The sequence below is a fragment of the Podarcis vaucheri genome (assembly GCF_965113315.1).
Source record: "Podarcis vaucheri genome assembly, chromosome: 15".
NCBI classification, from domain to species: Eukaryota; Metazoa; Chordata; class Lepidosauria; order Squamata; family Lacertidae; genus Podarcis; species Podarcis vaucheri.
This window is the reverse complement of record NC_138753.1, coordinates 15,365,248-15,392,739: the sequence shown is the minus strand read 5'-3', so window position 1 is coordinate 15,392,739 and position 27,492 is coordinate 15,365,248. Positions and strand designations below refer to the sequence as shown.

At 49.3% G+C, this 27,492-nt stretch overlaps 1 protein-coding gene and 2 pseudogenes across 5 annotated transcripts; 2 read left to right on the top strand and 1 right to left on the bottom strand.

Annotated features, from left to right (window-relative positions):
- Nucleotides 1-2,461: 2,461 nt before the first annotated feature.
- On the bottom strand, nt 2,462-4,572 carry LOC309520128 (claudin-3-like). Its single transcript, XM_082201588.1, has one exon. The coding sequence runs from the start codon at nt 4,464-4,466 to the stop codon at nt 3,819-3,821; it is 648 nt and encodes a 215-aa protein (XP_082057714.1). The 5' UTR covers nt 4,467-4,572; the 3' UTR covers nt 2,462-3,818.
- A 9,080-nt stretch (nt 4,573-13,652) lies between these two features.
- LOC309520127 (claudin-4 pseudogene) lies at nt 13,653-27,356 on the top strand (annotated as a pseudogene). Of its 3 annotated transcripts, XR_014224624.1 has the most exons (3): nt 13,653-13,788; nt 22,454-22,581; nt 25,160-27,356. The product of XR_014224624.1 is annotated as a claudin-4 pseudogene (transcript). The 3 variants fall into 3 exon arrangements; XR_014224623.1 differs by lacking the exon at nt 22,454-22,581; XR_014224625.1 differs by lacking the exon at nt 22,454-22,581 and having other exon boundaries at nt 13,668-13,788; nt 25,163-27,356.
- LOC309520129 (claudin-4 pseudogene) lies at nt 19,729-21,709 on the top strand (annotated as a pseudogene). Its single transcript has one exon. The product of its transcript is annotated as a claudin-4 pseudogene (transcript).
- Nucleotides 27,357-27,492: the final 136 nt, after the last annotated feature.

Sequence of the window (27,492 nt, the reverse complement as noted above, 5' to 3'; positions counted from 1 at the left end):
CAGTTGAGCCATATCTCACCTCACCCTGACAACAAGCAACGAACTTTGAATTCAGGGACTTGCCGTAACCCAGAGTAAGGATTTTGGCCCGCAAAGCATCTTACACACATACACAAAACACACACACAATGTACGAATTGCCTGACTGGGGTGGTAGTTCGGGGATGGGGAACCCTTTTCATCCCAAGGGCCTCATGTCCTCAGAAACCTTCCAGGGGCCAGATCCCAGGGGTGAGTGGGGCCAGTAGCGAAAGTGGGTCGGGCAAAGAATGAAGATGTTTACCTTTGTACAGTCAGGTTGTTTCCACTCACACACCTCTCTTTTCTACTTCCAGGCAACCAAGAAACATGCTCAGAGTTCAAGGACAGTCAGGCTAAAACCCTCAAGGAAGGCATGAAGTGTGGTGGTCTGGGGAGAGTCCCAAGGGCCAGATAGAGAGGCCTGGGGGCCGTATTTGTCCCCTGGGTCTGAGATTCTCCACTCCTCCGACTGAGCATCTGTCTTCCAAGAGTGGGAACTGAGGTGCCTCTGGGAAGTTTTCAAGTGCAGTGATGGCTCATCCATCAGTGTGTATTCCCAGACATCTAATATTCAGAGGTAGACTGCATTTGTGCATGCATGCTCCATTTTGGCATCCTGGGTCCTCTTGGCCCAGTGGTAGGTTCTGCATCCCACAAGCAGGGTATGAGCAAACATCTGGTACTCAAAACTATCCTTGACAAATACTGACATTCGTCTGTTTAATTATCTGTCGTGTCCAATAGCCTCCTTTCCTTTCCCTGTCCACACTGTATTTTGTCTAATTTCTTTTTCTCTCACCTCCCATCATGTGGCAGTGAGTCCCTCGTGTTAATTACACCTCCTGTGGAGAATGACACCTTTTTGCTACGTCCTGAACCCCTTGCAATCTGGCTTCCTTTGGGCGGAAAACATTCCACAGTCATCTTCTTACAAAGCTCCAGTTTTGCTTCAAACTGGACATTCTGGCAGCTCAGCCTTCGCCATCCTGGTGCCATCCGGATATTTTGGAGTACAACTCTCATTAGCCGCAATTAGCACGGTCGATGGTCAGGGACGATGGGAGTTGTACAATGGGAGTTGTAGCATGGACATCTGGAAGGCTGCAGTGGTTTATGCTCTATGGATCAGACCCGAAGGCTTTTCACTATACAACCCTTACCTTACTGTAAAGTCCTCACAATGCCACCTCCCCGATTGAGAGCTGGATTATAGCTGCTGCAAGCTAGCAAAAATAAGACCTGCACTTTCTAAATCCTCTGTGAAAGCTGGTGGGTACTGTACACCAATTTCCCTCCCCCGCATCAGAATACTTCGTCATAGCCACTCAAATTTATGATTTCTAAATTGTTTGTAAAACAGGGCCAGAATACGTCATCATGGACACTCAAAGCTGCAATTTCTAGATCATTTTTTAAAGGCGGTGCACCAATTTTTATCCCTAGCATTGGAATATTTCATTGTGGATGCTCAAAAGTCATCATTGTACTCTGCTTATAGTATTGGGTGGGGGTCTGGGTTCCCTAAATTCCCTAACAGTTATAGTTATGCTTAGCACTGCGGCCAGCACAACACAAGCAAACTGTGCAGGTGAGGGGGGAGTGCTATGAAAAGATCCCCCCACATATCCTCTTGGGACAGAGGAGATCCTCTTGGTAGTTCTACAGGCCTCAGAGGTTTGGGGTGGCGACCCTAAAGAGGGCATATTTTTTTGTTTCTGGATAATTCTCCCCTCACCAAACATACATACACAGAAGTGCCTCTGGCCCAATGGCTGTACTGTATAGCTTTCATTGTAAGCTGAAGATGCACATTTTTACCCTGAGCCTTGACACCCAAGAGATGCAGGTGGCCCTGTTACAGGTGCCACATACGACCCCCTCTGCATGTGGGTCATATGTGGACTCTGGAATTCCTTGCCTCTTGACATCAGGCAGACACCTCCACTGTACTCTTTTCGGCGACTACTAAAAACATTTTTGTTCAGACAAGCCTACCCAGACATGTAGAATGCAGGTGCATGTTTTATTCTGTTTTGCATTTATTGCTAATTTTATCTTTTGAATGTTCCAAAGAGTTGATTTATGGTTTTCACTGCTAATTTCATTGTTTTATTCTTTTTGCAAACTGCTTTGAGGATTATTGTTTTTATACAATCAAAGAGGTATATGCATTTTGTGAATAAAATAAATATTTTCAGGCGGACCCACCATTTTCTTCTGATTTTAAATTATTATTACTGGTTTTAGTATTTTTTTCACCACGGGATCTCACAGTGGAGGGCAGCTAAGAAACCCAATTAATAAACACAATTACAACAGCAGCAACGGCGATAATAATAATAGTAAAACAAAGCTGGAGCAAAAGAACAACAGGGGAGCTCTGGAAATAAGGCCAGCCTAGCTCACCGTTTCTGGAAGAATGGAATTTGCCAGTCCTGGATTGTCAAGTACACCAGAGTTTTATTGGCGCGAAGAAAGAGGGATGGGGGACAAAAGACAGAAAATACCACATAACTTAGCATATCACAAAGCAAAAGAGGGAAGCACAATTGCCCTCGTGCATGTGTAACAAAGTTCACCACCACCAACATTGTGTCTCCTTTCCAGAGGAAGGTTGAGGGGGAAAAGGTGACAGGGATCCACCGCAAGTCAAGGTGAATTTTACTTGGCTTAAGCTGCCATTGGCGGCAGATGGTGACCACCACTGGGCATCCTCAAGGAGCCAGGCTTGCTGGGCCACTTGTTCCCTTGCGGCCGAAGGGAACTCACTCTGAAGGGCAGGAGGGCGTGATGAGGCAAAGGCTGTCGGCCATCTTTACCCCTCAGCTCGGCAACCTACAGCGAGCTTCCCCGCCCGAAGAAAACGCCTCAGGTGCTCAGACGCAGCCTCTCTCTTTTTGTTTTGTTTCGGTTTTTTGCCTCATAGCAACTGCTTTTCTTCAGCAGGACTGTTTGTTTTCTCTTGGATTTCTCTTCATTGCCTCAGGGCAAGAGATGGCAGCGTGGACTCTTTCCAAACTAGTCCCTGAAGGGTAAAGAGAGAGGAGGAGGTCTGCAGCCACTAACCTTCTGCCATTTTGCTGACGGAAAAAGACTGGCCGTTTTTGAGACCGGTTTAGCCTCCTTCTGTGCCCTCCCCAAAGTGGTCTATTTTATATTCTCAAAGCCTGTTTTCTTAACAACTACCGACCTTCATTGGACCATTTCCCAACACAGATCGGCTCAGGAACAGACTCGGGGGGGGGTCTCTTTCTGAGCCAGAAAATTATCACAACCCTCCCCCACCCCTTGATTGGTTTCTCAAGTTACCCAAAGACCCAAACCCACACAAAACAATCCATGGTGGAGAAAATGGAGGCCTGACGCAAGAGTGGAACGGCATGAGGCAGGCCATCTGCTAGGAATCTCCCAGGCCTATACAAACCGTCGGCGGTTATGTCCTTCCCCCATGATGGGGACGAGAGGCAAAGTTTGAGCCATGGGGTTTGGGGGTTCAGTCTGCCAGGTGTTGGGTCGAAGTCCAATAAGGGAAGCAAGGAGTGTTCAGCTCAAAGGCAAACAACGTCCACACAAAAAAGGAGAGGACGACGGAGGCAGCCAAGTCCATTCCTCTCCTGAGGATGACTTTCAGGTCCTTGGGCCCAAGTCCAGTCCCTAAAGGGCAAGCTGAGCAAAGTCTCTGAACATCTATTCTCCCTCTCGGCGGCTGCTCGTTCCTGGAGGAAGCAAAGGGGAAGGTCAGGAGAGTCCCGGTGGGCACCTCAAACTACACCCTCCAACAGGGCTGCCCTCCCACTTCACACGTAGTTCTTCTTGTCGTAGCTGGTTGCTATTGACCTGGGTGCTGCAGTGTAAGCCACATTGGTGGGTCTGTACTTGTCCTCCTTGGGGGGGCAGGAGCAGCAGAGCAAGGCGCCCCCAAAGAGAAGCAAGGCGGCGGCTGCCCAGCCGATGTAGAGAGCCGCTCCCAGCTCTCGCTTCTGGGATTCGGGAACCAAAACGTTGTAGAATTCACGGATGATTGTGTTGGCCGACCAGCAGACCGGGATGAGGGTCACGACGCCGGCCAGCAGGAAGATCGCCCCGGAGACAATGGTGACTTTGGCCTTTACAGACTCTTCCTCGATGCAGCGGGTGCACTGAGCCCCGGTAAGGAAGAGGAGCACCCCGAATGCCCCAAGGACAATGGCGATGACTATCAGGGCTCGGGCGGCTTGGATGTCCGCCCCCAAAGCCAGCATGGAGTCGTAGACCTTGCATTGCATCTGGCCGGTGCTCTGGACCACGCAGCTCATCCACAGGCCCTCCCAGGTGAACTGAGAGGTGACGATGTTGTAGCCGAGGAAGGCGGTGACTCTCCACATGGGCAGCCCGCAGCACAAGATGGAGCCCACCCAGCCCAAGAAAGAGAGGGAGATGCCCCCGATCTCCAGGCCCATCGACATGTTGCTGCTGCGAAGTCAGTCGCTGTTTCTCCAAGCACAGTGTCGCGGTGGCGGCCTGTCGCTCTCTTGGTTTCGGGCAGAGCCTTTGAGGAACCCAAGCTCATCAGGGTTGATTTATAACAGTTCTGCAGCCAGGGCGGGGTGTGTTAGCTCAGGCAGGGGCGTGGCGTCCCTAACGGACTCTCAACATGCCCTTTCCATGCTGCGAACATCCTCTTTCTGCGTTTGTTTGTTTGTAGAAATGGCATGCGTGAAAGATGGCGCTTTGCTAAGGAGGGCAAAGCTGGAAACGGGCCCTGAATTCCAGCTGGTTGCTTGCCGTGACGCTCTGGCTGGCAGGCGAGGGCAGGACCCATTTGCAGCAGAAGGCAGAGGCCATACCTGTCGGGGGGGGGGCTCTTCATCTGTGGGTCTTCCTTTGTTGAACCTCAGCTTCAAAGCGGATGTTGCTAAAGGTGTGCTTCTGGGCTGATTCATGTCGTCATGTGGCTCCCAGAGCTGCTGCTCTATCAGGGGCATCTTTTGCCTTGTGCTAGAAGACAAGCAACTTGAAGCCCTCTTCAGACATGGGTGCAAATAGAGAGAGGTGCCATATCGGCCATTGGCAGGCAGTAGGAAGCCCCTCACTCATCTCGGCTTCCTATATAAATCAGAGGTGGGGAACCTGAGGCCCCTGGGCCAAAGCTGGCCTTCCATGCTTCTCTTTCTGGTCCGCGGGACTCTCTCCATGCCCACTACCTCACCTGCCCTGTTCCATGCTGCCCTTGAGTACCTTTTCCAGGCTAAAATGCATCCTTGAACTGTAATCATAGCTCCTGTTTGCCCAGATAGACGATGGAGAGATGCAGAAACCTCTGATTTTGTCTGGCTGGACCGTTGCGGACAATACAACGTTAAGAGTTGCACCTGTTGTTCTGCCCGCATTTGCCTCTAGTGATCATACCCAACATGGGCATGTGACTATGGAAAGTGTCCTAAAGGGGATGTTCCCCTCGAGTTTGAAAAGTTCCCCCATCCCTGGTACTCGGGTTAAGAACTTAATTCGTTCTGGAGGTCCATTCTTAACCTGAAACTGTTCTTAACCTGAGGTACCACTTTAGATAATGGGGCCTCCCACTGCCGCCGCTGCGCGATTTCTGTTCTCATCCTGAAGCAAAGTTCTTAAACCCGAGGTACTATTTCTGGGTTAGTGGAGTCTGTAACCTGAAGCATCTGTAACCTGAAGCGTATGTAACCCGAGGTACCACTGTATGTATACTGCCAGCTTCATCCTCTTTTTGTCTGTCCTACAGAGCCTGCTGCACTGAGAGATCCTTTCGCACAAGGATGGGGAACCGTTGCTGGACTCCATCTCCCACCATCCCCTGCTATTGCTCATGCTGGCTAATGGGGGTTATGTTAGTCCAACTATATCTGGAGGCTCAGAGGTATTTCCTGCCCTGCCTTTAAACATTAAACCGTTGGACTCAATAAGATTTCAAAGCATATGACCTTAATAGATGGCCAATAAATAAAGGTCCATACAGTATTTACATCATATGCACACCCACATGTATAGTGATACTTTCTTTTTTTAAAAAAAGCTAAACAGGTCAGAAGTCAGTCTCTGATTGACTCACTCACCGAAGGGCATCAGCGATGCCAAGGGAATTTCCCAAAGGCTAGAAATCTCATGCACACATATACCGTAATCCCTGATTATAGAAAACCTGGGGAATGAGACATCTTTATGGACGCTCACCCCAAATGGGTGCCACAAAACTCCTCCATAATACCAGCTGACCCCTCAATCCATGGGATACAAGAGCAGAAAAGTTTTCCTTTCACACACCACACCTAGGGAGCATTTGCAGTGGCAGAAAAATCCTGGAACAGCAACCACAGCCACAGAATAGGGTCGCAGCGGTATGGGTGTCCCCCCCCCCCCATGCATGCTATGGGAAAGGACCACAGTTCAGGGCAATAGGTTGCCTGCTTGGCATAGCAAGAGGTTCCAGGTTCAAGGCCCAGGTACGGATGGGCAAAATCTGTCCATTTTAGTTTCTCTGAGATTTCCCCCAGTCTTCAGATCTCCACCTTGGGTTGCAGATTTCTTTTTCTTTTATTAAGCTGCATTTCCGACTCCACAAGGAGAAGGGAAGTTGCCACCTCGAATGGTAGACTTCGTGGCATCAGCATTTTGCCAGTTATGGTGGTACCTCAGGTTAAGAACTTAATTTGTTCTGGAGGTCTGTTCTTAACCTGAAACTGCTCTTAACCTGTGGGGCCACTTTAGCTAATGGGGCCTCCCGCTGCCGCTGCGCGCCCACCACCCTATTTCTGTTCTTATCCTGAGGTAAAGTTATTAACCCGAGGTACTATTTCTAGGTTAGCAGAGTCAGTAACCTGAAGTGTTTGTAACCTGAAGCATCTGTAACCTGAGGTACCACTGTATTTAGTTAGTTATGAGCACAAGACAATTTAAATGTTGGTTTTTTTTTAAAGTGCATAAAAACTGAGATAGAACAGATGTGTGATGGAATGCATAGGAATATAAGAAGCAGCTGCTGGATCAGGCCAGTAGACTATCTAGTCCAGCATCCCGCCCTCGCGGCAACCAACCAGATGCCCCAATGAGAAGCCCACAAGCGTGACCTGAGCACAACAGCAGTTCTCCCCACTTGTGATTCCCAGTTCGTATTCAGAGGTACGCCTGCTTTGACAATGGAGGGAGGACGTAGCCATTGTGGCTAGTAGCCATGGGAAAGAAACTAGGTGATCTATGGTCCATCCCCAGCTCTAAGAGACAACTGGCTGACCATTCTTGGAGTCAAGCATCCTGGACCACAAGCCTTTTCCTGCTCTGCCCTGGAGTTTATGTAAGTGACGCTGACCTCTGCAGCAGCCTTGTTTAACAAAGCAGCCCGAGCAAAGACTGTTTGTTTGCAGTTGCTTTTATCCTATCCTTGAGTACATATTCCCAGGCGGTTTCTTATCAACAGTTTGGTTTCTCTGCAGCTTCCTTGCCTCCTTAGGACCAGGAAACAGAGAGGAGGCGATGAACCATGTCCATTTTTCTTACGAGGTTGAAACCGTTCCCTCTCCCCACGCCAACTTGTTGGAGGTGGGGAACCAGGAAGTGAGTGAGTTTCACCCTCCGCATCACACGGCCCAGAGTTTTATGGAAAGGCCGATCGATACCTTATAAAAACCTTTTACAGTCTGGGGCATAAGGGATAGTTTTCTAAATAGGACAAAGGTGTTTTTCAGCCAACATTTATTGGATGAAAATAGGGACGTCCTAGTTCATACCCTCCAGCATTTCTCTGATGAAAATAGGGACATCCTGCCATACCCTCCAACATGTCTCTGGTAAAAATAGGGGTGTCCTAAGAGAAAATGGGACATTCTGAGATCAAATCAGAAACTGGGATGAATCTGGGAGTGTCCCTAGAAAACAGGGATGCTTGGAGGGTCTGCTCACCCACAGAGCCTGATATATTATGTCATGTGTGGGACAAGTGTATGGTGGTTGGGGTGGGGAATTCAATACAATTAATTCATGGGCCAAACTGGACCCTGGCCCTTTTCTGGTGGACCAGTGATTACCAGCTGGGGGTTGTGGTTCTCACTGGTTGGGATGGGTCTTTGTCAGACCCATGTATGCAGTCATCTTAGACTTAAGTTGGGACTTAACGGTCTTATGGGCTCCCTCTCTTTAGAAGGTGTATGGCTTCACTATATATTTATATCAAGTGTATACCACTTGAACAGTCATGGTTTCCCTCAAGGAATCCTGGGAACTATAGTTTGCTATGGGTGCTAGGAATTGTCAGGGGATTTCTATCTCCCTCACAGGTCTACAATTCTCAGAGTTGCCTGGGAAGAAGGATTGACTGTTAGGCCAGTTTAAGTCTATGGAGTGGATGTGCCCTTAGGTCTCCTGAGGAGACCCTGCGGTTGTTTCATGACCTGAGGATCATTCCTCGGTGGTAACACAGAAGTCACCGCACACACCCCTCTGGAACGCCCACCCTTGAGTGGGGCGTGAGGCGGAGACCGTCATGACCTTTAAACGCTTATTACAAACTCGTATGTTTACCCAAGCTTTCCTGGACTCTGACTCTTCCTTTTTTTCTACATGGCCCAGTTTTTATTTGAGATATATGCAGTGGTGGTTTCTTAATCTTATTCTTAATCTGGTTTTCAAGGTAACTGCATTGGACGTTGTTTGCATTTTAATTGCCGCCATTGTATCTTTTATTGTAAACCGTTGGGATATTGCAATTATTTGAAGCAGTATCATTTTTAAAATTTGAATAAATGCATAAATAAGTAAAGCTTCCAAATGCGGTAATTGTATTGGGGGCCCTCCCTCATTCTCAGTCTGCTGAACGGAGGCCCCAACCTTTGCCCAAAAGTCCCGCCTTGATGGCCCCAATAAACAAGCATCTTGTGAGATGCTTCTGAACACTGCTGAGCAAGTGCGTGCTTAGCATAGGTCTCATATAAACTAACCTCCTCCTCCGAGGTGGTGAATTCTTGCTCTGTAAATTTAGAAGACACCAATGGGACCTTAGGGAATTCCAGAAGGGATGGGGAGAGAAGCACAAATGAGGCTAAAGTGATGCTATCTCTTCCCAAGCGCCCGCGCTGCAACATCTTGTTGGCGCTTACAGGACTCTCGGTGGCTTATTGCTGCTTCAGACTAAGGTCACATCCACACCATACCTTTAGCAGGTATGGCTTCCTCTGAAGAATCCCAGGAGCTGCAGTTTGTTAAGGGTGCCGACTTCACTGACCTACAGTTCCCAGTATCCAAACTGCAGTTCCCAATATTCTCCATGACTGTTAAGAACATAAGAAGAGCCTTCTGGATCAGGCCAGTGGCCCATCTAGTCCAGCATCTTCTTCTCACAGTGGCCAACCAGATGACCGTAGGAAACTCTCAAGCAGGACCCGAGCACAAGAGCCCTCTCCGCTCCTGTGGTTTCCAACAACTGGGATTCACCTGCTTTTGACTGCCAAGGCAGAGCACAGCTGTCATGACTAGTAGCTGCAGGTAGCCCTATGACCCTCTATGAATTTGTCCAGTCCTCTTTTAAAGCCATCCAAGTTGGTAGCCATCGCTGGCCCCTGTGGGAGTGAGTTCCATAGATTAACTATGCAATGTGTGAAGGGGTCCCATCTTTTATCTGTCCTGAATCTTCCAACGTTCAGCTTCATGGGATATGCATGAGTTCTACCAGGCCATGCTTAATTTTATAAGCTGCTACCATTTTATAAGCTTCTATCATGCTGCCTCATACAGTACTTGTCGTTTCTTTACGCTAAAAAGTCCCAAACGCTGCAACCTTTCCTCCTAGGGGAGTCTCTTTTTCCTTTATGTTAAAGTGCTTTAAGGGGGCTTTAAATCTGTAGTATGAATGTGAACCAAGACATTCCCTCTCTTGAAATCTGGAGGCCCCACCTGGTTTCACTTCACCGTTTTCCCAACGGGACTTTCTGAGCGCTGCTCCTCTCATGTATCATATTTGGGAGATGAGAGAGCCAGGACCTGAGTCATGACGGCTGCTCCTGGGTTTCGAATTTCTTCAGTAGAGTGCTGGTTTGCAAACATTGCGCCTGTCACTCTTCTGTAACGGCTGATTTGCTGTTGCTTAAGAGTGATGGCGGGGACGCGGGTGGCGCTGTGGGCTAAAGCCTCAACGCCTAGGGCTTGCCGATCGAAAGGTCGGCGGTTCGAATCCCCGCGGCGGGGTGCGCTCCCGCTGCTCGGTCCCAGCGCCTGCCAACCTAGCAGTTCGAAAGCACCTCCGGGTGCAAGTAGATAAATAGGTACCGCTTACCAGCGGGAAGGTAAACGGCGTTCCGTGTGCGGCTCTGGCTCGCCAGAGCAGCGATGTCACGCTGGCCACGTGACCCGGAAGTGTCCCCGGACAGCGCTGGCCCCCGGCCAATAAATGTGAGATGGGCGCACAAACCCCACAGTCTGTCAAGACTGGCCCGTTCGGGCAGGGGTACCTTTACCTTTACCTTTTAAGAGTGATGGCAGAGAGACAGGTGCTGGGACAGAGAGAGGGACGTTCTGGTTCACCTCCCTGAACCCCATGAGAATTCATGAGGACTAGCATCAGTTAGAACAAATATCTCCCACGTGGCCGTGTGTGTTCCTCACCAGCTGTGGTTCTGTGACATGTGGGGACTGAGCGAGGGAGGGAACTATGGGAGGTGGAGACCCAAATGGGCAGGTCTGCAGAAAACCACCCGGTGAAAGATGTCTGCGGAAAAAGCGTGCCTGGAAGGAAAAGCATGTTTGTGTGTAGGCCTGTTCACTTGTGGACACTGGACAAGCCGTCTCTCTACACATCTGCAAGCTTTTGTGTGAAAGGGTGCGGAATCATTGTATAGCTCAGCTGTTGATTACGGAGGACCACAGACACTACACTCATTGACAATTACCTGGGAATAATTGTACAGGTGTCGGTTCAACTAGTGTATACAAAGGCGCACAGATTGTACACTTGTTAAAGATATCATGTGGACACACCTTGTGTGTTTGGCTTTGTCTAGAGAGTAATTTCCCTTATTGGTAAAGAAGCATAGGAGAAAGAGGGCAGGAAAACCCCAGAAGTCATCAGCAAGCTTAAATGATCTCAGGGCATCACAGCATGGCAATCCATTATGACCGCAGAACTCTGGGTCACTGAACAAACAATTAGGGCACCCTTTACATGCTCAAGTGGGATGCGGGTGGCGCTGTGGGTTAAACCACAGAGCCTAGGACTTGCCGATCAGAAGGTCGGCGGTTCGAATGCCCGCAACGGGGTGAGCTCCCGTTGCTTGGTTCCTGCTCCTGCCAACCTAGCAGTTCGAGAGCACGTCAAAGTGCAAGTAGATAAATAGGTACCACTCTGGCGGAAAGGTAAACGTGTTTCCGTGCACTGCTCTGGTTTGCCAGAAGAGGCTTAGTCATGCTGGCCACATGACCCGGAAGCTGTACGCTGGCTCCCTCGGCCAATAAAGCGAGATGAGCGCTGCAACCCCAGAGTCGGTCACGACTGGACCTAATGGTCAGGGGTCCCTTTACCTTTACCTTTACCTTTACCTTACATGATCAAGTATCAATTTTTGTCTTTTACTAGAAAAGGGCTATTTGGGAAAGCAAGTTCAAGACGTTCTTACTGAGGAGGAGCAAGAACATTCTGCCAAAGTGGGGTAACTGAGAAACCCTCCATGCTCTGGCAAATGGCTGGGGAGATAACAAGGCTTTCAAGTTGGTTTGAAACAGCTTATCAAAGAGGAAGTAGGGGAATGGTTTACAATTTTATGACTGTCAACTGGTCTGAACACATTGAATATGATGCTTGGTCCTGCTCATTGACCACAGCAATAAAGATTTGAATTGATTTGGGTATTATCCTGTTTGTTTCTGTTTGTGAATCACTTCCTGTGAAACATCCTGGAGCACCTCAACAATGAAAAACTCTCAAAAATAAAACATATATAAAACAATTTTATGTATAAAGGCAATTAAAACATTTTCACACACACACACACACACACACACAAAAACATATATCAGATTAAGACAATTCCATATAAGAGTACAATTTCAAATTGAATACGAGTTCAGACTGGGATAAATAATCCCCACTGAAAAGGTTTGTTGGAAGAGGAATGTCTTGAATAGACCCCAGAAAGCCAATAAGAACTTGTCTGAAATGTAACTACATGGCACTCCAGAGGGCAGGTGCTACCACACTAAAAGCCCTGTCCCAATATTGTATGTATGCAGCAGACCTCCTGGTGGGCTCACCTGCTATTTGGGGTGGGTGTAGTTACCAAGGATCAACACATCTGCCGGCATTTTGGGACTCTCTTTGGGGGAATGGCCATGTGGGCTATAAGGTGAGCCCTCCCCTACTTCAGAAAGTCACTGCTAGGGATGGGAGAAAAATTTGAGCCCACTCACATTCGTAGATGAACTTAGCAAATCTGTGTTTTGCAGAATAACTTGCAAGCCGAAATGCAGCCATCCTTTGAAATCCTAGGGATATAAGAGATTTCTCCCCGCTGTCCATAATGTTATAGGCTTGGGGGGGGGGTCAATCTGGATGACCCTTCAAAAGCTATGGCTTGGGGATCGCCCTGGAACTCTAATGGGGTGGGCAGATCTATTGGGATGTTAATGCTGCGAGTTCCTCCGTCCTATGCTCAGGCTGTATATATGTGTAAACAAAACTATATAATCCGAAAGATACTGCAGTCCCTGCTGACCCTTTTCCCAAGGACACTGAACCTGGATAGGTGCTAGAACCCCTAGTCTCTTGCCGCTCAGAGATTGGGGAGCATGCAACACTGGTGTCAGAAGTGGGCTTCCTGGAGCAGGAAGTATGAGCCCTTCCATCCCACGCTCAGAATGTATATATGTGTAAATAAAGCCATATAATCCTAAAGACACCACAGTCTCCACCTACCTTCATTCCACAGAAACCAAAGTCTGAGTATGTGCTGGAACCACCAGATTCTCTTGCTGCTCAGAGATTGGGCTGTGTGTTACAATATCCATCACGTTCCCAGCTCTTACCTAATTTCTAAACATTATTATTATTATTATTATTATTATTATTATTATTATTATTATTATTATTATTTCAGCCAGCCTGGTGCAGTGGTTAGAATGCTGGACTAGGACTTGGGAGAGACCAGGGTTCAAATCCCCGACTTGGCCATGAAGCTCACTCGGTGGCCTTGGGCCAGTCACTGCCTCTCAGCCTAACCCACCTCACAGGGCTGTTGTGGGAATTAAACGAGGAGGGAGAGAACCATGCATGCCACCTTGAACTCCTTGGAGAACAAAGTGGGATATAAATGCAATATATCAGTCACAAAAGAAAAAATAATCAAAGAGGTATCTGGGGTGGGAGTTACTCTCTGCGACAGCTGCTGCAGGAATTCCTGAGCGTGCACAGACATCCTCTCTTCACTGTTGCAAGGCAGGATGAGTTGGGAAGCAGGAGCTCAGCCATGCAGGTCTTTGGTTGCACTCACGTCCTCGCTGGGCCTCCTTAGCCAAAGCTGCCTCCTTCCCTTCCCTCCAGGACAGGCTGTTGATTCCAGGCACACATTCCGCACACCTGCTCTTGATCCCCTGTGGCTTTCTCCGCCTCCCCTGGCGACCTGCCTGGCCCAGCCTTCCCCTCTCAAGGAGCTCACTCTGCAGCTCCACTCCATGCCCAGGGAGAGACCCCTGCCAGCCGCCCCTTCCCTCCCGTCCCCTCCCTCCCTCCGCCATCTCCTGGGATCCTTCGCTCGCTGGAGGCCGCAGAGAGCTCCGCAGGTGAGTGGACCTCCCCCTATTTCCCCACCCCAGCCACGTCCTGGCCCAGCTGGGCATTTCAGGGGCTCAGCAAACAGGGGGCTAACCTTCAGTTTGCCTGAAGCACCCCAGATTGCCTTGGCAAAGGAAGAAGAGGTTTCTGGGTATCGGTGCCATGGGCCCAGCTGTTGTGGGTTGGGTCAAATGCTGCCTGAGACAGGCTGGGATCCCACCAGAGAGAGACTGGCACCCCACAGGGGTATTTCCACATGCTCATATAGATTCATAGAGTTGGAAGGGACCCTGCGGATCATCAAGTCCAACCCCCTGCAATGCAGGAATAGGCAGCTGCCCCTTATGGGGATTTACCAGCACCATGCTCAAACCAACTGAGCTATCCAGCTGATAGAATGCCCAGTGTCATTTCTCCCCAGATCAGCCTTTGTGTGTTCACGTAGTCTTTGTTTGTTCTGAGAACTACCAAGTCAGACCCTTGGGTCCACCTAGCTCAGTACTGTCTACACTGACTGGCAGCTGCTCCTTGGGGTTTCAGGCGCAGGGGTGTCTCCAGGGAGGGTCTCCCACCCCTGTCTGAAGATGCCAGGGATTGAATCTGTGACCTTCTGCCTGCAAAGGAGGTGCTCAACAACCAAGCTAAGATTCCAGTTCCAAACCAAGAGCTGCTTTATAGAGGATTGTAGAAATCTGCCTTATACTTCAACAGACCCTTAGTCCATCTAACTCAGTACTGTCTGCACTGACTGGCAGCAGCTCTCCAAGGTTTTCCCCAGCCCTATTTTGAGATGTCACTGAGGATTGAACCTGGGTCCTTCTGAATGCAAAGCAGATGCTCTCCTGCTCAGCTACATGTCTTTATCTATGGAGATTCCAACTCAAACCCCACTTTTGTTTTCCTGCGGTAGCATCCTTGATTTGCTGCTGGCTCTTAGGCCTGGCGCTGTCCTGCTTGACTTAGCCTTGGTCAGGTGGAAGTGACGGCAGTGACCTGGCCTTACACATTTATCTCCTTTCCTGACCTTTGACCTCTCCAGTTTGTCTTTTTGTGGGACAGTTCCACCTTTGGTGACATTTCCTGCTGACAATCTTCCTGGCTGCTAAGATAAGCTGTTCAGATGCTGTGTTTGCAAGACCTGAGCTGTGTTGCAAACCACTTTGCCTGGATCGATTCAGCTCACGCTTGACAAGTGCTGCAGAACTTCCGAAAACATATTGAGTTGTGGAAAGGGACTGTTCTAAGGCCTTGGGCACTCCGCAAACAGACGGAAATGAATAACTAGCTCAGCGCTATGGTTTTGCAAGCAGAACTGACGGCATGGGCCTTCTCAGAACGGTGTCACCATTACTGGTGTATGATGACTACTAGCTGCTAACTCGTTCTCAGAGCCAAAACTAAACCGCCCAAGCGGGGAAGTATCAGCAGGCTTGCATGAACCTCCAGTTTTGCAAAAGTATGACAAATATTTAGAAAATAAACCCCTAGGGGAGAGGGAACCTCCCCAAACAGCCCACAAAGACGTAAGAAGAGCTTGCTGGAACAGGCCAATGGCCCATCTACTCCAGCAGCCTGTTCTCACAGGGGCCAATCAGATGCCCCAATGGGAAACCCACAAGCAGGATTCCAGCACAAAAGCACCCTCCCCTTCTATGGTTTCCAGCAACTGGGACTCAGAAGCATTGCTGCATCCAACTGTGAAGGCAGAGCACAGCCATTGTGGCTAATAGCCCTTGATAACCTCATGCCCGATGGGACGCGGGTGGCGTTGTGGGTTAAACCACAGAGCCTAGGACTTGCTGATCAGAAGGTCGGCAGTTCGAATCCCTGCGACGGGGTGAGCTCCCGTTGCTCGGTCCCTGCTCCTGCCAACCTAACAGTTCGAAAGCACATCAAAGTGCAAGTAGATAAATAGGTACCGCTCTGGCGGGAAGGTAAACGGCGTTTTCGTGCACTGCTCTGCTTCGCCAGAAGCGGCTTAGTCATGCTGGCCACATGACCCAGAAGCTGTACGCCGGCTCCCTTGACCAATAAAGCGAGATGAGCGCCGCAACCCCAGAGTTGGTCATGACTGGACCTAATGGTCAGGGGTCCCTTTACCTTTACCTAACCTCATGCCCTGCAAGCGTCCCAGAGAAAATGGCCACTGTGAGAAGAGGATGCTGGACTGGATGAGCCACTGGCCTGACCCAGCAGGCTCTCCTTATGCTCTTAGTTCCATCGCCTGCATGCCATAAGCATGGAGGGCAATGCTGGGCAGAGATCTCTGGAAGCCAACAAGCTGTGCAGATCCTCGCTGGCCCTTGTCCAGCCTTTCATGACAAAGAACTTTTCATTCTCGGCCCCTGCCCTTCACATTCCTTTGCCAGAGTACGTTCCTAGATAGGTATGCCTTGAATACCTGAGAATTCGCCTCCTTGAAAGGAACACCCGCACATTTGCTCTTGCAAATAAATCTCCCCAACAGAGTGTTGCGCACTTAATGCACCCCGCGTGAGCCACACACTGTTTTCGCCAGGCGTCTGAATGCATTACCTTTATTTTATCTTCATCATCTATTCAATGTACATCCCGCCCTTCCTCCCTAAGGTGCCGCGGGCAAGAAACTGATCAACAACAACATCGTTTGGAAACATCATGCAAACAGCTTTAAACAAATGCATTCACTCAGCTGGTAGTTTCAGTGTTGTCTGGGACAGTGTTTTTCTGCCAGCCAAGGCCTGGGTAAAACTTAAAAAAAAAAAAAAATTCCTCCTGAAAGTCAATAACGAGGGAGGCAGATGCACCTCACGAGGGAGGGCATTCCACAACCAGGGAGCCACCACTGAATATGCCCTGTCATGGGTCAACATCAAGCAGGCAGCCCAAAGAGGGTGGGTGGGGATACTGGGCAGCCTGCACCCCAATGTTATCTACTTGGTCTATGTTGCTCCATGAAAATGTGAAGAATTAGAGCATGAGAGTGTTGGTCTAGGGCTGTGGAGACCCAGATTCAAAACCTGCAAGCAGGACCTGAGCACAAGCACCATCTCCCCTTGCAGCAGTTCCCAGCAGCTGATGTCCAAAGCATTACTGCCTCTAGCTGTGGATCCATGCTAGCCTTCTCCGATGAGAATACGGGGTGGGGGGTGTCTTTCCAGTACTCCGCTTGTGAGCTTAACAACGTGCTCAACCTTATTAGGGCAGTCGCTTGATTAACGAGATCTTATCCAATTCACTGCGTCGCTTTTGGGGCTGTGATCCTAAAGATGTTTACAAGGGAAGGAATGGATGGCAGCAGGTTGCCTTGAGTGGAGCCACCCTCCATGTTCCCTGGCTTCTATTTCCACAGACCTCTGAGATGATGGCTCGCTGGCTGCTGCTGCTGTTGTGCGGTGTGTCTGGTAACATTCACTGGCCAGACCGGTTTGGTGCTTTCAGTGGCAGGGGCGTGGCCCTGCTGCTTGTGGACCTCACGCCCTCCAAGGAGGACAAGACGATGTCTGGAGCAGACTGCATGGAAGTGGGAGGGCCATTGACCTAGATAGCTTGCTATCATAACACTGGCTGGCAGCAGCAATGTCTCTCTGTGGCAGGGAGTCTATTCCCCAGCTCTACCTGGAGGTGCCAGCAGGGATTGGACCCAGGACCTCTTGCATGCAGAACAGATGCTCTACCGGCCAGAACTACAGCCTTTCCTCTATAAACAGCCCAAGGCTCCAGTCCTCATTGTTCTGACTAAAGGTGTAACACAGTAAGCTGCCTTTTGCCAAGTGAAACCACGGTCCATCTGACTCAATATTATCTATACTGACTGGCAGCAGCTCTCCAAGGTCTTTGTTGTTGTTTAGTCGTTTAGTCGTGTCCGACTCTTCGTGACCCCATGGACCAGAGCACGCCAGGCACTTCTGTCCTCCACTGCCTCCCGCAGTTTGATCAAACTCATGCTAGTAGCTTCAAGAACACCATCCAACCATCTCATTCTCTGTCGTCCCCTTCTCCTTGTGCCCTCCATCTTTCCCAACATCAGGGTCTTTTCCAGGGAGTCCTCATATTTCCGATTTTCTTGAACAGATCTCTGGTTCTTCCCATTCTGTTGCTTTCCTCTATTTCTTTGCATTGCTCGTTTAAGAAGGCCTTCTTGTCTCTCCTTGCTGTTCTTTGGAAATCTGCAATTTCCTGTATCTTTCACTATCTCCCTCGCATTTTGCTTGCCTTCTCTCCTCCGCTATTTGTAAGGCCTCGTTGGACAGCCACTTTGCTTTCTTGCATTTCTTTTTCATTGGGATGGTTTTAGTTGCTGCCTCCTGTATAATGTTGCGAGCCTCCATCCATAGTTCATAGCTTCTCTGAGTTCTTCAAGCCCCTTCGCCACGGCAAGGCAGTGATCCATGAAGGGGTCTTAGGGAGTCTTTTTCCAGTTTTGCTCGAAGATGCCAGCAGGGATTGGGCGCTTTGCATGCAAAGGAGACACTGTGTCCCACCCTGCTTGGTAATCCAATTGCTCCTGCTTTTCCTGATTGAACCTGGGAGCTTTTGCAAGCAAAGCTGATGCTTTGTCACAGAGCACCAGTCCTTCCCAGTCAGGAATGTAGAAAGCAGCTGCCTTAGAATGAGTCAGTCCGGCTTTCCACCTAGTTCAGTATTGCTTACAATGACTGGCAACATGCAAAACAGGAGCTCAGTTACAGAGCTGCAGTCCTCCGCCTTTCCATCATCTCCTACGTGATTCTTTTTGATCTGGAGATCAATTCTGGGACTTTCCTTACTGAAAGCAAATCTTCTGTCCCTGAGCTACACACCTGGCTCCTGTCAGAAGCTTTCCTGTGGATGAGAGCCCACTTTTACCTAAGGCAGGGAACACGTTCCTCTGTTGTCAGGTGTATCTCTCTCTATGCACAAATGGGTGATAAGGAAACAAAATGGCAAAGATTGGCATTAAATGGCAATGGCATGCAACAGGTACAGTCCGTGGCAAGTCGATCAGAGCCGAAACGTCAGCAAAAAGACCATTTGAAGCAGCTGTAATTAGTGACAACAGAAATCATTTCTATGTGGTGGAAAATAGAGCCAGAGCTGAAATTCTTGCAGAATGAACCCAGTGGACCTTCACAACCCAAGAGAATCACCTTAGCACTGCTGAGTGAATCAGCCCCTGGAGTGGGATAGGAAACTGTTGTCTTGATTCAGACCTGAATGTATTGAATCAAACTATTCAAGAAGTTAACCTAAGAACATAAGAAGATCCTACTGCATAAAGCCAATGTAATCCAGCATCCTGTTCTTGCTGTGGCCAGCCAGCGGAAAACCTGCACGCAGGATTTGAGCACAAGAGCTCTCTCTCCCATCTTGGCATTTCCAGGAACTCATATCCAGAAGCATTACTGCTTCCGACCATGTAAGCAGAGCATAGCCATCATGGATATTGAGTCACTGATAGCCTTATCCGCATTGAATTTGTCCAATTCTATTTTACAGCCATCCAAGTTGGTGGCCATCACTGCCTCCTGTGGAAGTGATTCCATTTTTTAACTATTTGCGGCGTGAAGGACTTTCTTTTCTCTGGCCTGAATCTTCCAGCTTCATGGCATGTTCATGAGTTCTAGCATTATGATAGAGGAAAAAGAAACTTTTCTTTATCCTGCAATGCAGAAGGTTGGATTAGATGACAGTTTGGGTCCCTTTGAGTGACTTTTCCCATGCCATGCATAATTTATTAAGTGTCTATCCTACCAACTCTCACTCACTTTCCCCCTGATCGACGGTGCCAAAAACACAGCAAAATCTTCACACCTATGGGAGTGGCTCCATCTCTGGATCATTCCGGATGCCCTTTTCTGAACTTCCCCCAGCTCTGCAACACCTTTTCTATTCAACAGCATCCGGCCGGCCTCCTTCACCCATCCCATCTCATCCCTGGCTGGTTTCCCCAAGCGATACAGGAACAGGGAAACTCAGCCCTCTTGTCCCAGATGTGCCGCAACGATCCCAGCCTATATGATGCAGAGGAATCCCGGGGAACAGGTTTGAGCCTCTGGGTCCTCTCAGCCAGGATGGAGCCAGGAAACTCCACCCACTGTTGCAGCCTATAATTTTCCCAAATTTCCCCACCTTCCTCACACTCCCAAGTCTTCCCGCTCACCATTCGGCTGCAGGTGCGCAGCAGGGGAGACCAAAGTTCCAGAAGCCATGGCCTCCATGGGAATCCAAGTCCTGGGCATCTCCCTTTCCATCATCGGCTGGCTGGGCTCGCTCGCCTGCTGCATTCTCCCCATGTGGAAAGTGGCCATCTCCCAGGAAGACAACATCCTGCTCTCCAAGCGCATCTGGGAGGGCCTGTGGATGAACTGCGTGATGCAGAGCACTGGGCAGATGCAGTGCACGCAGTATGAGGCCATCCTGGGCCTGCCACAGGACATCCAGGCCGGCCGGGCCCTGGTGGTCATCGCCATTGTGCTGGCGGTGGTGGGCACCTGCTTCGCCATCCTGGGCGGCAAGTGCACCAACTGCGTGGAGGAGGAAGTCCCCAAGGCCCGGGTCATCATCGCAGCTGGTGTCTTCTTCATCATCTCGGGATTCCTGCTTCTCATCCCCCTCTGCTGGACCACCCATGCCATCATCCAGGACTTCCACAACCCCATGCTCGCCTACAACCAGAGGCGGGATTTCGGGCCCTCCTTGTTCATCGGCTGGGCCTCCAGCAGCCTCCTGATCATCGGCGGGGCCTTGCTGTGCTGCAACTGCCCTCCGAAAAGTGAGAAGCCGTATTCAGCAAAGTACATGGCGGCGCGGTCAGTGCCTGCCAGTAACTACGTCTAAGGACCGTCCCCTTCTCCTGAGGGACCTTTCCACCATGAAGGCGACTGAGTAGGTTTTACTGTGGATGGAGAGGGACCCTCCTTCGCTGCCTGAGTCTCTCTCCCACCCCCCACACTTTGTGTCTTGACTCTGGAAGCAGCCTTTGTTTGCTGTGCCCACCAAATCCTAAAACGGGAACGCGGCTAGGTTGACCAACAAAGCAGGCCAGGAACTGGCTTCCGTCACACTGCCTTTGAGCTGCAGAAGCAGAGTGAGCTTCCAAACCACCCGGCGGATGTTAGATTTCTAAGCTGGACTGAAGCTTTTGAGGGAAGCTTCCTTGTGACTTTGAGACTCAAGAGCCACAAAGGGATGGGACTAACAGCCCCAGGATGGTGGGGGTTAAGGGTTTGTGTGTGTCTCTGTGTTCCAGGAGCATTTCTGGGTTTGCCTATTGTTAGAATCTGCATCTCGCTACCTGGCCTGGAACTGTGGAGTGGCAGGGGGAAGCCAGTGAGAGTTTGGGTGCTAAGACTCTACATTGTGGTGTTGTGGTGACAAGTTAGGAACTAGGAAAGACCAGGGTTCAAATCCCCACTTGGGCACGAAGCTCACAGGGTGCAACCTTGGGGACCAGTCACTGCCAAAAACGTTGTATCTGGGGAGAGGGACCTCCAAAGACTCTTCAGGTCAATTTCTGAACCTCTTTCCCTCTGGTTAGTGGCTCTAGCCCATTATTCAGTCAGTATATTTTTGGGGAAGTGGGTGTTTTGACCTATGCTGGCCTTCTTAGTGTGGCACCTTTCCATCAGTGCCCCCAACCAGCAGGGCTGTGTGCTCCCATCAGCTACAGTAACATTCAACTATCCTGTTTTCTGTGGCCCAAGCGATGCTCTGAGGCTGATCTCTCCTTTGACAGCCAGGCTTTTCATATTCTGCCTCTGCCTGAATCAGGGAGGCCCGAGTAGGAAGAGGGGGAGAAAGGTGGGAGAGAGACAGAGAGATAGAGAATCTCAAGTTAGGCATTCTGGTGTGTGTGAGTGTGTGTGTTTCAGTATTTTATTTTTGCATTTTCAAATTGCCTTTTATTTGATTGTAAATTCCACCCAGCAGCCTAGAAATGCTTTGAATAAATAACAAAAAAGAAGCATACCTTTCTGTCCTCTCCATTCCACATATTATACTCCTTTCATGCAATTTCTTTACATCATTTCTGTGCTGAGGGGGAAATGATTCACTTTCTCATTAACGGTTGCAAGATCCTCTGTCATCTTCTTGGGGCTGTGACATTTAGCCTGTTAAGGGAGCCAGCTGTGGTGTAGTGGTTAGAGTGTCAGAATAGGACCTGGGAAAGACCGGGGTTCAAATTCCCCACCACCCCTGAAACTCACTTTGGGCCAGTCACTCACTCTTAGCCTCATCTACCTCGCAAGGTTGTTGTGAGGATTAAATGAGGAGGAAGAGAACCGTGTAAGTCACTCTGAACTCCTTGGAGAAAATAGGTGGGATGTAAATGTCACAAATAAATATTAAATAAATTATGGGGGCCCTTGTGCCCCTTTTTCAGGGATTGTTTTCGATCACTGACCCTTATATATTTCTCTTTAGTTGTTTTTTGCTAGATCATTAACAACCTTGAAGGTGCCTGAGGTAGAGGGGGGGCAGAATTAAATAAACCCTGGCTTGTGTCTAAGGGCAGGGAGAAATTTGGTTTGGTTTGCATTTCAAGTTGAGCCTGATTTGCTCTCCCGAAACATTTTGCAAATCAAAAGTCATCCTTTGAAATCTGCAGCTCTCTGAATTTTGCACAACCAAATAATGTGTACATGAGGGGAAAGGGCACGTTAAAAAATGCCAACATTCATGTAAATAATATTAAAATGCATTCTATTGCAGGGGGTTGGACTAGATTACCCTTGAGATTCCTACCAACTCTACAAATCTATTATTCCGCAATCATTTTGTAGCTACTTCCCCCACCTCCACGATATCCTTTCTGTTAGGTGGGGCAACAAGAACATCAGGTAAATATTCCTAATAGGACTGAACCACCTTTCCGGCTGCTTGGCGGGCGGGTGGGCAGGGAGGCAGGTGAGTCTTTTAGTAACCTGATTGCTCTGCCACCTTTGTGTTGGCACATTGGTAATTCCAAGGAAGAGGAAGAAGACACCGTATACCAGACTGGGGCGCGTGTGTGCCAGGGGTGGGGATAGAACTGGTTTTGAGAGGTAAAGAGCTGAGATAGGGCTCTTGAGCAAGAAGAGGGGAAGTTTTGAGTTTGCAAACTGTTCAGAGGAACATCAGAAGCTGCCTTGTATGGAATCAGGTCATGGGCTCATCTAGCTCGGCACTGTCTAAAGTGATGGGCAGGATTTCAGACTGCAGCTTCCTGTGGAAATGAGTTCCATGGTTTAATTATTTCTGGCATGAAGAAGGACTTTATTTTCTTTGTCCTGAATCTTCCAGCATTCAGATTAATGACATGTCCTTGAGTTCTAACATTATGAGAGAGAGAGAGAACACATTCCAGTCAAGCCCCATCAGCGGACCAGATGAGAAATTTCAGCAAAGCAAATGCTCGAAAGGAAATGTTTTCTCTCTGACTTTCTCCTCCCCTTCTCTCTCTCTTTTGATGCGCTAAACATTCACAGTAGAAAACCTGATCAGTCAATGGGGCATGGTCTGCAGATGCCGGTCTTATACTGTTTGGGATGTCTTGCTTCAGCATTATAGCGGGGGCCACAGATAGATCTGAAGTCCATGTTTCTATAAAATATAAGCCATTTGGAGCTGTGTGGAGGGGAAGCCGGGCAAGTCTCTAGTTGGGATGCACCAATATTAGTCTGTTTCCATTCTTCTCACATAAACAGTTCCATACTATGGAAGGGCCCTGCGGCCTTCTGAAGACTCCCAGCAGACAGCAGAGAAAATGGCGAGAGCCACAGTTTAGCACATGGGTAGGCAAACTGAGGCCCGGGGACCGGATCCGGCCCAATCGCCTTCTAAATCCGGCCCATGGGCGGTCCGGGAATCAGAGTGTTTTTACATGAGTAGAATGTGTTTTATTTAAAATGCATCTCTGGGTTATTTGTGGGGCATAGGAATCCGTTCATTATTTCCCCCCTCAAAATATAGTCCAGCCCTCCACAAGGTCTGCGGGACAGTGGACCGGCCCCCTGCTGAAAAAGTTTGCTGACCCCTGGTCCAGCAACATCATTCTGGAGCAACGGCAGGTTATTTCCTCACACCTACAGCTTCTTTCTTAGGTGGAGATGTTTTTGAACACCACTGTTCCCACGCGAGGGCTGAAGCAGGCAGACCGTCCCTTGCCTCAGGCCGCCTCATGGCTTCACATCAGCCACCACCTTGGGTGGGAGGGCAAACAGAGAGAGGGTGCGGAAGGAGGCATTCCTTCCTCATGGTCAGCGCCACAGAAGGAGACTCTTGCTCAAGAGGTGGCAATGCAACGCAGACTCCATGGGAGTGCTTGGGCCTCCTCCTCTCTGAGCCGGAAGCCGAGACTGGTCTCCTAGGGCTGGCGGCAGCTGAGCTACAACCCCCTGAACTACACCCCCTCGCACCCACTCCCTGCCAGGTGTGGCGGCCAGAAAAACAGGCTGTGGGCATTTGGGGTGGAGGTGTTTACTGAGATCTCTTTGATAACTCAGCAAATGATTGCTCCATCTTCCCACCTGGCAAATTCGAACCTGTATACAAAAATGGAGTGGGATCTGAGAAGTAAATAACTTAATATTCATCTCTCGGTGGCAGCCTGGGGCTGTGTTGCCGAATCCTGGAAAACCTTTAATAATTTAGATGCTGGTGCTCTAGGGTTTGGCAAATTGCCCTTCTTGAAATGCTATCTCATATGCTAAAAGTATCTAAGGGGCAGAGCTCAAATGACTGCATATGTACGGTGTGTGTGTGTGTGTGTGTGTGTGTGTGTGTGTGTGTGTAGTGCTTTTTTCTAAAAAAATGTTTAGGGGTGCTCTCATTTTGACTCAAGAAAATCACCATTTTATAGTTCAAATCGGGGAAAATAAATACAGTAAATGGATAAAAGTACAAAGATTCACAAAATGTTTAGGGGCATGCATACCCCTCTGTACTCCCAGAAAAAAAAGCTCTGTAGGTAGGTAGGTGTTTGCATGTAAACAGCCAGAGCTGTTTAGCTTCTTTGAATAAAGAGTCAACTTTACTGAAACTGGTTGTTTTATGGCTGACCTACTCCTGAATCTGGCTCCTGACAATCTACAGTGGAACCTCAGTTTTCAAGCATCTCGGAAGTCAAACGTTTCGGCTTTTGAACGCCAAAAACCTAGAAGTAATTGCTTTGGTTTTCGAACGCTTTTCGGAATCTGAACGTGCCACATGGCTTCCATATAGAGTTTTCTGGACGGAAATGCTTCCCACGCTTCAGGTTTCGAACGTTTTGGAAGTCGAACGGTCTTCCGGAACCGATTACATTCGAAAACCGAGGTTCCACTGTATTCAGAATCCCCTCAATCCAGACCCTTGAAAAGTTTGGGAAGCTTTATTTGGCATTCTCCCAACCCCAAGGCTCCTGCTTCCAACTAACCGCCCTCTGTGCTGTTTCCCCAGCAGGGGGGAGCACGATGGCAGTCCTGGCCTTGCAGATGGGAGGCCTGGTGCTGTCGGTCCTGGGCTTCCTGGGCGCCATCTTGGCCTGTGCCATGCCCATGTGGAAAGTGACGGCCTTCATTGGCTCCAACATCATCGTGGCCCAGGTCTTCTGGGAAGGGCTGTGGATGAACTGCGTCTACGAGAGCACCGGCCAGATGCAGTGCAAGGTTTACGACTCCCTGCTGGACCTCCCCGCTGACCTTCAGGCAGCCCGCGCCCTGGTGGTGGTCTCCATCGCGCTCTCCGCCCTGGCCCTGCTCGTGGCCATCACCGGAGCCGAGTGCACCCGCTGCGTGGAGGACCCGGAGGCCAAGGGGAGAGTCTCAGCAGTGGCCGGTGGGGGGTTCATCCTGGCCGGGCTGACTCTGCTTGTCCCCATCTCCTGGTCTGCCAGCGCCATCGTCAGCAATTTCTACAACCCCCTGGTGCCCGAGGCCTTGAAGCGAGAGCTGGGCATCTCGCTGTATGTGGGATGGGCAGCCAGCGCCCTCCTGGTCTTCGGAGGGGCCATGCTGTGCTGTCACTTCCCACAGAAGGGGAGCACCAAACCTTACCCAGTGAGATACTGGGCCGGGGGGAGGCACTCCACCCCGGGCAGCTATGCCCGGAAAGACTATGTTTGACTGTTATGTGGGGGCGCACCTCTCGCTTCAGGAGGGGAAAGGTTTCTCACTTCTATAGGATTTGTGCAGGGGGAGAACAAAGAAGCTGCATGTTGCTTCTTGATAGTCACTCCTTGCCGGATTATAAACTCAGGGGGTGTTTGGTACTAAAGGGACACCCATCCCTGGAATGACCTGTGATCAGGGAATGGTTGGAGTTGCAGTCAGTCCAGCAAGATCTGGAAAGCCACCGGTTCTCCAGCCATAGCAACCTTTGGCAGATCGAATCACATACCCTCCCAAGTGTCCCCGTTTTCCAGGGTCAGTCCCAAAATTACAGAAGCAGTCCCAGATTCTGTTTTGATCCCACAATGTCACGCTTTCCCTTTTTCCTCCCCTCCACACCTCGGAAAGCAATTAAAAGTGGCGTGTGTGCAGTAGCTGCAAAAATGGAGTCCTGTTTATACTGAAAATAAAATTCCTGCACCAAATGAAATGGTGAAGCTGGCGTATGAATCCTTGAAGGAAAATGTCACCAATCCACTTAAAATTGCAATGCTTCAGCAGCGAGCCATTTTTAGGAAACATGTTTATTCCTTGATTGTAAATGGAGCCTTACGCTGTCTACTGTAGAGAAGTGAGCACCACTGTATTCAATGGAGCTTACCCTCAGGTAACTGGGTAAAGACTGTGCAGCTTCACACTGAAATCCTAAACATTTTTACTCAGATCTAAGTCCCATTGAGTTTAATGGGATTTACTCTCTGATATGTTCCTGATCATTCTCACACTTATAATCATCATCATCATCATCATCATCATCATCATATTAGTATTATATCCCGCCTTTTTTCCTGACAGGGACTGAACGCAGTTTACAGCTTAATTTTTCAAAAATTCCATTTATCTGTTGAAGGTGTACACACATTCCCTTCCCTCGCACCTTTTTTTCTTTACAACAGTCCTGTGAGGTAGCTTCAACCGGGAGGTTGTAATTGGCTCAAGGTGACTGATGTAAATGTGAATATGATGTATATGTTTGCAGCGAGATCAACTGCAGGAGAAGCTTCTTGATGTGGAAGAGAATGTCAGAGAAATGTTGGAGGATATGGAATCATGGAATCACAGAATCACCAAAATAGAGTTGGAAGGGGCCTCATCGAGTCCAACCCCCCCGCTGCTATGCAGGAGCCACAGCTAAAGAGTCCCTGACAGGCCCCCATCCAACCTCTGCTTAAAAACCTTCAACAATGTAGAGCCTTTCTGAGAGAGTCAGTTCCATGTTGCTGGACGCCCAACTTCCATCAACCCAAGCTAGCATGAGGCTGTGTAACATTTCCAAAAGCATAAATCTGCGCTCGCATACCTTTGTTCAGCTTCTGCAAACCCCACCCACATTCGTCCTGTAAAAAGAGAGGAGGGAGAGAGGTGTCCTCCCTATGTAAACTTTGGTGTTTTAAAATAAGCAGTGACTCCTCAAAAAAGAGCACAAGGAAGTTGGTGCAGGTTGTAAACCAGGTGCAAAATGCAAATAAAAATACAACTTTAATGGAGCAGTGATGTATCACCGCAGGGCTGTGCTGTGGCAATCTTGCCTTAAAGGCAAGAATCCCATTTGGCCGGGAAGACTCCCAAGCTGGGGCTTTTCTGCCCACAAGGAAGCTGTTGGAGCCAAGAGGTCCTGCGACT